This window comes from Sapajus apella, unplaced genomic scaffold (assembly GCF_009761245.1).
Source record: "Sapajus apella isolate SASKATOON/1434 unplaced genomic scaffold, GSC_monkey_1.0 scaffold100, whole genome shotgun sequence".
Lineage (NCBI taxonomy): Eukaryota > Metazoa > Chordata > Mammalia > Primates > Cebidae > Sapajus > Sapajus apella.
The window spans coordinates 5,359,451-5,370,224 of record NW_022437040.1 but is presented as its reverse complement, the minus strand read 5'-3'; the positions used below and the strand labels follow the sequence as shown (position 1 = coordinate 5,370,224).

General features: G+C 46.5%; 1 protein-coding gene across 3 annotated transcripts in view; it reads right to left on the bottom strand.

Moving 5' to 3' along the window:
* IL15RA (interleukin 15 receptor subunit alpha) overlaps positions 1-10,774 on the bottom strand; it is a 32,106-nt gene continuing 21,332 nt past the window's right edge. For all 3 annotated transcript variants that reach the window (XM_032258187.1, XM_032258189.1, XM_032258188.1), the window contains 2 exons: positions 2,332-2,407; positions 1-811 (listed from right to left, as the gene is read on the bottom strand). In XM_032258187.1, coding sequence (XP_032114078.1) covers positions 700-811; positions 2,332-2,407 — 188 coding nt within the window. In that variant the 3' untranslated portion in view covers positions 1-699. The remainder of the gene's footprint in view (positions 812-2,331; positions 2,408-10,774) is intronic.

The following is a 10,774-nucleotide window of genomic DNA, read 5'->3' as shown; positions in this document are numbered from 1 at the left end:
TCGAAAATAAATGTTTTATTTTGTATATACAAGGTACAATGTCAAAATGGAAATCACATATAATGTGTAGATATAACAGACAAGGAAGTATAAATATAAAAGCATATATATGTAAAGTGGTGGTGAGTTGAATTTTCTTCTTCCTGAATCCTTCGATGGAGAGGATTCACTCAGCATCTCTCCCACCTTTCCCGGCTCCCTGTCAGTGTGTGCAGAGCAGCTGGACACAGGGTGGTTAGGAGCCCCAATGTGGGTGTCTTCCCTGGAGACATCTCCCAGGCCAGGAGGAGCCTTGTAATTGACAGAGAGCCTTGGGTATATCACTTTTCTCTGTAAACTGCAAGTCAGGATGAGGGACAGGTTTCAGGGCTGGGCTTTTATTTCATTACTGCCTGTATTCCAGACAGCTGACATTGTAATGAGATAAAAACCCTGCCCAGAAGCTTTTGGTCTCTCCTAGGAAGCTGGCCCCTGGATCCAAGACACGACAGGCAGGCAGGTGGTGCCCATCGAGTGTGGAGAACCTGCTTCCTCGTGCAGGAAGCGCCGCCCAGCAGCCTGTGAGATCCCGCTGGGAAGGTAAGGGGCCTCGTGGGCTTGCTCCTGGAGCCCACCTCCTTGCACCTCTTCTCATTTCCCTTTAGCTAAAGCAGAGAGGCTCCTTCACTTCGGACGTAGCCGGGCTGCTTTCCCTGAGTTTCAGAGGTTGTGAGTGCGGTTTTCCGAGTCTTCGTCTCTGTCGCTGGTCCCTCTGGTCACTGGCAGAGCTTCCATGGCTTCCATTTCAACGCTGTCTGGCTGGGGAGTTTGCCTGCAAAGCAGGTGGTTCATAGGTTTTGAAAAGATGTGGGGGTTGCCGTCAAATCAACAGATGCTTCCTACTGAGGGTGTATCCAGCAGTGGGGATGGGAGGAGCAGACAGAGGCTCTGCTGCAGGAGCCAGGGAGCACTTAGTGCTCAGAGATGGAGAGAACCTGGAGTGCCTACCTCCATGGAGAGTATTCAGTCCTATCTAGGGGCTGGGTGTGGTGGTGCATGCCTGTAATCCCAGCACTCTGGGAGGTTGAGGTGGGAGAATCGCTTGAGCCCAGGAGTTCAAGACCAGCCTGGCAATACGATGAGAATAAATCCTCTCCGGGTATTTCCAACCTCCCCATCCACCAAAGATTCACCAAATGCTATTGGAGCAACTCACGCCGCCCTCACCCTATGCTTTGCCAGTCTTCTGCTAAAAGGCCATTCAAATGGCAGGAACAAGAGGAGGAGACAGTGACTGGGAGCCTGGCCAAACCAGACTTGATCATCTTGCTAAAAGTGATTTCATATTGATGAAGCTTTAAAAAACAGTTCTTAGTATGTGTGAAATAAAGAAATCCATAAATCAATCAGCTCCCGAATGATAAGCTCAGGGGAGCAGGACACTGTGGTCATACATGGCCCGCCTGTCTGGAGCTGCCTGGGCACTGAGGCCCTGGGCATCTGGCCAGCACCTTCTCCCAGGGCTGGTCATACATGGCCCGCCTGTCTGGAACTGCCTGGCGCTGAGGCCCTGGGCATCTGGCCGGCAGCTTCTCCCAGGGCTGGTGAAACGTCCCTCCGGAGGAGCAGCAGCTCTTTAGGCCATTTTAAGGTAAGCAGTGTGAGCTCCCTGGAGAGAGAGCTAAAATAAGTCAGAATGCAGGTCAGTTCCCTGAAAATAATTTGCTAAAAGCCAATTTGTCAAATGACAAATCTACCTAATAACCCATTTGTAAAATAACCAGTTTATGGAAAGAATCAATTCACCAAATGACCAAGTAATTACACTCAACAAATTTACCAATTCTCCTCCTCCTCCTCCTCCTCCTTTTTTTTTTTTCTGAGACACGGTCTCACTCTGTCCCAGGCTGGAGTGCAGTGGTGTGATGCTGGCTTGCTGCAACCTCTGCAGGCAACCATGCCCAGCTAACTTTTTGCATTTTTTGTAGAGATCAGGTTTCACCATGTTGGCCAGGCTGGTCTCAAACTCCTGGACTCAAGCAGTTTCTCCACTTTGCCTCCAAAAGTGCTAGGATTATAGGTGTGGGCCACTATGCCCAACCATGCCATTTCTTCTTAAAGATATATTTATTTTTTGAGCTTTTTGAAAATTATTATTTTTTTTTTTTGGTGGGGACAGGGTCTCACTATGTTGTCCAGGCTGGTCTCAAACTACTAGGCTCAAGTAATTGTTCCACCTCAGCCTCCCAAAGTGCTGGGATTATAGGTGTGAGCCACCGCGCCCGGCCATGTGCGGCTCTTTTCTCGTGGGGAAGGATGACTCTTGCAGAGGCAGTACCCGGTGCGACTCACCTTGACTTGATGTAGCATGCCAGGAGAGAGACAGCACTCAGCCCACACAGCAGGACGGTGGACGTGGAAATGACCACTGAAAGGGAGAAGACCACGTTGAGACACCCAGGAGCACATTCATGGCTTCGAATCGCAAATTCTTTACCGTGGGCGTTCTTACAGAGGGATCCAAGCGCCTCCAAGCAGCCTGCCACTCTGGACATTTCTTGAGGCCCATGCATTTCCCTCTATTTTATGTCTAGGCAAAAACACAAACCCTTCCTGCCAAGGGTGCCAGCTCCCTGTCGTCCCACACTTTGCTCCTCATCTTTGTCCTTCTCGGGCAGAGTGACTGGGGTGATGGGGCAGGAATGGGGCAAGTGAGGAGGGAGCAGTAAGAGCCTCAAGGCAAAGCCAAGAGTGGGATGAGGAGGAGAGCGAGCTCCTGCTGCTAAAGCCAGGGTTGAGAAAGCAGACAGGGACACACCCCTCCTCTGCTGTCCCTTTTCTTCAACTTCACAGGTTTAGAAACAATAGCACACAGTGCCATTTTCTTTGCAATTTCATTTTTTTTCACTTGCAACTTTTTTTTTTTTTTTTTTTTTTTTTTTGAGACAGGGTCTCCTTTTGTTGCCCAGGCTGGAGTACAGAGGCGTGATCTCAGCTCAGGCTGGTCTCAAACTCCTGACCTCCACCTGCTTTGGCCTCCCAAAGTGCTGGGATTACAGGTGTGAGCTACTGCGTCCAGTCTACCTTCAACTTTTTTTTTTTTTTAAGATAGAATCTCACTCTGTTGCCCAGGCTGGAGTACAGTGGTGTCTTCTCAGCTCACTGCAGACTCCCCCTCCCAGGTTCAAATGATCCTCCTGCCTCAGCCTCCTGAGTAGCTGAGATTACAAGTACCCACCACCACACCTGGCTAATTTTTGTATCTTTGGTAAAGATGGGGTTTTGCTATGTTGGCCAGGCTGGTCTCAAACTCCTGACTTCAGGTGATCCACCCACCTTGGCCTCCCAAAGTGCTAGGATTACAGGTGTGAGCCATGGAGCCAGCCACCTGCAGCTTATTATGGCAGAGGAAGAGCAGTAAGGAGAAAGAAGAGGTCTTTTAAGAGGTGTTCTAGATAAGAGGAGGTTACGATTTTGGACCATTTTGAATGAGTTGAAAGGAACAGCTTGGGGCACTGACAGGTGTCACCTGAGGTTTATCACATAGGCTAGGAAGAAGAGGTCGTCCTGTGTGAGCAAGGGCGCTTAGCTTGAGGGCAGGGGAACACAAATATTGTTAAAAAAAAAAACACTTGCAGACCGGGCACAGTGGCTCATGCCTGTAATCTCAGCACTTTGGGAGGTGGAGGCAGGCAGATCACCTGAGGTTGGGAGTTCGAGACCAGCCTTACCAATATGGAGAAACCCTGTCTCTACTAAAAATACAAAATTAGCTGGGCATGGTGGCGCATGCCTGTAATCCAAGCTACTCGGGAGGCTGAGGCAGGAGAATCGCTTGAATCGGGAGGTGGAGGTTGTGGTGAGCCAAGATTGCGCCACTGCACTCCAGCCTGAGCAACAAAAGCAAAACTCCATCTCAAAAACAGAACAAAACAAAAACACACACTTGCAGTCCTGGTACAGTGCTCATGCCTATAACCCCAGTGTTTTGGGAGGCTTAATGGAGAGGATCGCTTGAGGCCAGGCGTTTAAGACCAGCCTAGGCAACATATCAAGGCCCCCCATCTCTACAAAAAATTAGCTGAGCATGATGGCACACACCTGTAGTCCCAGCTATCTGGGAGACTAACGTGGGAGAATTGCTTGAGCCCAGGAGTCTGGTGCTGCAGTAAGTTGTGATCGTGCCACTGCATTCCAGTCTGGGCGACAGCAAGTACCTGTCTCTAAAAACAAAAGCAAACAATATCCACTTGTAGGTTTGACCAATTAGCCTGACTATTGTGAATTTCCCTGAAAAAAGCACGCAGGGCTCGGCACGCAGGACGACAGCGCTGAGATCTGGAGCAGCTGCCGCCTCTCGCCAAAGACCACAGCCACACAAGTCATGGACCCTGCGGGCTTTGAGGGCCTTCGCTGTACACCAAATATACCAAAATAAACCTCCCAGGGCCTGGCCTTCCCATACAACTCTACGGCAAAACATCTGAGTATAAGGGTGCGGGAACACTCAGAGCCCTGTGGCTGGGATATAAACTGGTGCCATTTTTCCCAGGGGCAGTTTGCAACATAGAACAAAAGAGAAGCCTACATGCTTTGACTCTAGTTCAACTGGAATTTACTCGAAGGGAAGAGATAAATACAGAGGTATTCACTCAAGTATTGTTTAAAATAATTTTCTTTTTTTTTTTTTGAGACAATATTGCTCCGTCGTCCAGGCTAGAGTGCAATGGCACAATCTCAGCCCACATCAACTTCTGCCTCCCAGGTTCAGGTGATTCTCCTGCCTCAGCTTCCCGAGTAGCTGGGATTACAGGCACCTGCCACCAAGCCCAGCTAGTTTTTGTATTTTTAGTAGAGATGGGGTTTCACCATGTTGGCCAGGCTGGTCTTGAACTCCTAACCTCAAGTGATCTGCCTCCCTTGGTCTCCCAAAGTGCTGGGATTACAGGCATGAGCCACTGTGCCTGGCCTAAAATAATTTTCAAGATGTTAATCTGAATCTCTTATCAACAGACAATTAGTTAATTAAATATGCTATGCCCATATGATGGAATACTATTCAACTATTAAAAATTATAAAAATAGATCTGCATTTATTAACATGAAAAGTTGTCTGCAACATCTTGAGTGAAAAAAGACATTCCGATAAAAAGGAACCCATAATAGGCCGAGTGCAGAGGCTCACACCTGTAATCCTAGCATTTTGGGAGGCTGAGGCGGGCAGATCACCCGAGGTCAGGAGTTCGAGATCAGCGTGGCCAACACGATGAAATCCTGTATCTACTAAAAATACAAAAATTAGCCAGGCGTGGTGGCGGGCATTAGTTATCCCAGCTACTTGTGGGGCTGAGGCAAGAGAATCGCTTGAACCCGGGAGGCAGAGGTTACAGTGAGCTGAGATTATACCACTGCACTCCAGCCTAGGTGACAAAGCGAGACTCTCAAAAAAAAAAAAAAACCCTAATGAACCCACAATAATGAACCCAACCAGCCATGTAGATGTCCATATGCACAGAAAAGTCTTGAGGAATATATACTGTGGGGGGATTCGAGATACTCTTTATTTCTTTTTTTTTTTTAAAAAAGATCGTTTTTTCTCATATATTTGCAATGACACTGTAATCAGAATAAATAGTAAAATTATAGAAACAAAATAAAATAACTTTTAAGTAAATAAAAAAGCATAGATAAATGGTTACAAAAGAAGTAACAGATCCAAGTCACAGCACCAAAAAAAAAATAATAAAACACGAGAAATTAATGAAAACTGTTTTGAGTTTTCGGGCTTAAAATTCATCATTATTGTGACTGAAAAAGAAATCTGTGTTAGCAGAGACGTCGCACCTGACGGTAAACGATGTCTTCGCTGGCTAGTGAGTCGGCACACTGACTGTGACGGGAGTGTTTTACTGGTGAAGAGGGAGACCCAGGCTTCTCAGATCAACTTCCCCTTTGACTATCATGCTGCATTTCAGTAGAAGAAAAGGTTGACTGAATGGCGCCTCTGGTTTTACCTTCCTATAGGTGACAGGCTAGGCGTTGGGGAAACTCTCCAGAAGGCACTATTTTTACTTAAAACAAGATCAAACCAGAAACCTTTTCACATGTGAGTCCTAAAACTGTAAACCGGAACCTTTTCATATGTGATTCCTGAAACTGTAAACCAAAACCTTTTCACATGTGAGTCCTAAAACTATGAACCTAAAATTCTTCCACGTGTAACATCTAAAGTCTAAGCCTATATAAAGGCAGAACCTTCCTTTGTTAGGGGAGCTGGGTTTTTGACAAATTACTGCCTGGTCTCCCGGCCGAGCGAATAAACTCCTCCCTCCTTTATTCGGTGTTCCAGAGATCCGTTTCCACAGCCGCTCCTGCTACACTGGAAAAGACAACATGATGTAAACTGTGCTTCTCCCTTCACAAGGCCCCTTCCTGTTTCTATTTAACAATAAAAGCGGCAGAATGAAACTCAACAGAGCAGAGGGCTCCTGAATCAACCATAAAACTAAGCAACTTGAACTCAGCGCCAGGTCCTCGGCCTCTTCCTCACTGATATCCAGGCAACCCTAGTCAAGACATAGGGGCCGCAATCCAGCACTTTGGGAGGCTGAGGTGGGCGGATCATGAGGTCAAGAGATCGAGACCATCCTGGCCAACATGGTGAAACCCCGTTTCTACTAAAAATACAAAAATTAGCTGGTTGTGGTGGCGCGAGTCAGTAGTCCCAGCTACCTGGGAGGCTGAGGCAGGAGAATCACTTGAACCTGGGAGGTTGCTATGAGCCGAGATCAGGCCACTGCACTCCAGACTGTCTCTCAAAAAAAAAAGAAAAAAACCACACGGAAATCAGAATCACCAAGACAGTGAATTAACAGCTTACCTGCCAGGCCCTCCACCTTTTATTGTTTCCTAGGCCGGTGTGTAGATGGGAGGAAAAGGAAGAGAAAGAGCTCTGGTGAGAGGAGAAGCGGGAAGGAAGGAGGGGGGAAAGGCGGTTACGGCAGAGGCGGCCGTGAAAACCACGTCTCCCACCAGTCCCTTCAGCCCGTGTGCAGATTGGGTCCAGGACAGAGAAGGCCCCTGAGACAGCCAGGAACAATGTTTGGTATGCATGATGAAAGTGTTCCTCAGCAGCAGCCTGACCAATTAGGCCTGTCATTGGGTAGTAATACCCGTGTGTCACTATGGCCAGAGCTCCTGTGTGCCTGCATCGGATGAGGGCAGTTTTGGAAGAAGAGCATCAACTCAAGTACTCTGTGCAGTGGCTTCCTCCCTTCCTTCCTTTCTTCCTGCCTCCCTCCCTCCATCCCTCCTTCCTTCCTTCCCTCCCTCCCTTCTTCTTCCCTCCCTCCCTTCCTTTCCTTTCTTCCTTCCTTCCCTCCCTCTTTCTCTTTTTTCTTTTTCTTTCTTTCCCTTCCTTCCTTCCCTCCTTCCCTTCTTCCTTTCTTTCTTTTTCTTTTCTTTCTTTCTCTCTCTTTTCTTTCTCTTTCTTTCTTTCTTTCCCTTCCTTCCTTCCTTCCTCCCTCCCTCCCTCCCTCCTTCCTTCTTCCTTCCTTCCCTCCTTCCATCCAGTCTCACCCTGTAGCCCAGGCTGCAGCGCGGGGGCACCGTTAGAGCTCACTGTATCCTCGAACTCCAGGCTCAAGCACGCCTCTTACCTCAGCCTCCCAGGCAGCTTGGACAACTGTACATCACCACACCTGGATAATTTTTTCATTTTCACTTTTTGTAATGAAATGCCCAGGCTGGTCTCTTAAATTCCTGGGCTCACAGGAGCCTCCCGCCTTGGCCTCCCAGAGTGTTAGGATTACAGGTATGAGCCACCATGCTTGGCTAGTGGTTTCTTTTCTATTTCTATTGTATTAAGCATATAATAAGTGTTGGATTCACAGTACACACTCAATAAATACTTAATTGATCAACTTAGGCTTTTAAAATTCCACAAATTGATGTAAATTTAAAGTGACATTTGCTTTTTAGTGAGGAATCCTCATTTTATAACAGTTTAAGACCATTCCTGGCACCAAACAGAAATTCAGTTTGTATTGAATAAATGATGCGACATAGGGACAGTTTCTGTCAAAGGCTGAGGGAATCCCATGAAAGCCCAGAGGCACGATGCATCCTGAGAAGTCAGTCCTCACACCTGGGTGCTAAATCAGCATGGCAGTGTCAGTGCTGTCATGTGGCCTGCTGGCCCCTTCCTTTACAATCAAGAGTCTTCAAGAACAACTTAGTCAGGGATGAGAGACCAGGTATTGTCGAAACTGTAGAAAGTTATTGATAAAAAGGGCTGCCAACATGGAATCGACCCAAATGCCCATCAATGATAGACTGGATAAAGAAAACGTGGTACATAGATGCCATGGAATGCTGTGCAGCCATAAAAAGGAGTGAGATCATGTCCTTTACAGGGATATGGATGGAACTGGAAGCCATCATCTTCGGCAAACTAACACAGAAACAGAAAACCAAACACTGCATGTTCTCACTCATAAGTGGAAGCTGAACAATGAGACAATGAGAACACATGGACACGGGGAGGGGAACATCACACACCAGGGCCTGTGTGGAGGGGAGGGGTTGGGAGAGCATCAGGAACAACAGCTAATGCATTCGGGGCTTAATACCTAGGTGACGGGTTGATGGGTGCAGGAAACCACCATGGCACATGTTTACCTATGGAACAAACCTGCATGTCCTGCACATGTATCTCAGAACTTAAGGTAAAAGAAAATTAAATAATAAAAAAAGGGCTTCCAAATAAGCCAGTAGATATTTAAGACAATGAAACTATGAACCATATTTCTTAAATATTTATTAAAACATTAAAGCCCTCAAATTCACCTATTCATTTGCTTACTCATTTGATACTTCGTAAACATCTACTATTTTCCATTTTCTGTTGAATTAAAAAGAACAAAAAAGTACTGCTAATCATTTATATAAGTTATTTTAAAAAGCAAATTATATTGGTAGTATCAATGGGTTGATTAAAATGTCAGTGAATTTACTGAGCAACCACTGTGGTAAAGCATCATTAATATTTTCTTATGAAGATGAGCTCAACTGATTGCGTATTCGTGCAGAAATTGCAACATCCTCTGATGTCCGAGGGGCAAGTCTGTGTATCTGCCACACGTAACTTGTGCTCTTAGATCTCAGGGTAGCTCATCCAGCAGAAAAGACCTAAAGTTTTTTGTATGTGGCATCTCTATATTTCCACGCTTCCTTGAACAGAAGTATCTTTGTGCACTGTAGGTGTTTGGTTAATGTATATTATATTACATTTCAGAATTTGGGAGAAAGTTTTTGATTGTGTGTGTGTGTGTATGTATCTTGCTCTGTCTCCTAGGCTGGAGTGCAGTGGCATGATCTCAGCTCACTGAAACCTCTGCCTCCCGGGTTCAAACAATGCTCTTGCTTCAGCCTCCCGAGTAGCTGGGATTATAGGCGCCCACCACCACACTTGGCTAATTTTGGTATTTTTAATAGAGACAGGGTTTCACTGTGTTGGCCAGGCTGGTCTCAAACTCCTGGCCTCAAGTGATCTGTCCACCTCGGCTTCCCAAAGTGTTGGGATTACAGACATGAGCCACAGCGCCTGGCCAATTTTTTAATCTAATAAAAGCCATGAACTAGAAAAAGCAGATTATAGATTATAGCCCATCATCAAATAGTTGTTGGAAAATATATATAGAAAGAAACGACCTCCAAATTATACATGTAGGATTTTATCCAAAGATATTCTTGCACCTATGGATTTTTCAATTAATCGCGTTTATAAGATAACCACAGAATGTAGCAATCACATGTCCAGATAGGGGGTTGGCTAAGTAAATGGTGGGAATTCCATACAATGGAATGTTCTGTAGCTGTTAAAAAGGATGAGGTGGTTTTTGTGTCCTGATATGGGAGGACCTACAAGCTATGCCAGCAAGTGGAAACAAATATGGTGGAGAACAAAGAAACAAATGCAGCATCCAGCCTCCCTGCGCCCCTCTGAGCGTGTTTACACAGTCCCTCTGGAAGGACGCCCAGAAATCGGATAGCAGGGGCTACTTCCTCATTGCAAGGGGATTTTTGAGTTAGAAATGGGATTTACTAGCCGGGCGCGGTGGCTCAAGCCTGTAATCCCAGCACTTTGGGAGGCCGAGGCGGGTGGATCACGAGGTCAAGAGATCGAGACCATCCTGGTCAACATGGTGAAACCCCGTCTCTACTAAAAATACAAAAAATTAGCTGGGCATGGTGGTGCGTGCCTGTAATCCCAGCGACTCAGGAGGCTGAGGCAGGAGAATTGCCTGAACCCAGGAGGCGGAGGTTGCAGTGAGCCGAGATCGCGCCATTGCACTCCAGCCTGGGTAACAAGAGCGAAACTCCGTCTCAAAAAAAAAAAAAAAAAAAAAAAAAAAGAAATGGGATTTACTTCTTGTCTTTTTTTTTTGATACAGGGTCCTGTTCTGTTGCCCAGGCCAGAGAGCAGTCGCATGATGGCAGCTCACTGCAACCTCCACCTCCTGGGTTCAAGCAATTCTCCCACTTCAGCCTCCCCAGTAGCTGGGACTACAGGCATGTGCCACCACACCTGGCTAATTCTTTGTATGTTTAGTAAAGACGGGTTTTGTCATGTTGGCCAGGCTGGTTTTGGACTCCTGGCCTCCAGTGATGGGCCCGCCTCGGCCTCCCAAAGTGCTGGGATTATGTGTGAGGGCTACCTCGCCCGGTCGGATTGTTTTTTAAACTATTCTCATCAACTAACTGCTATAAAATATCCAAAATCGCTTGATGTTTT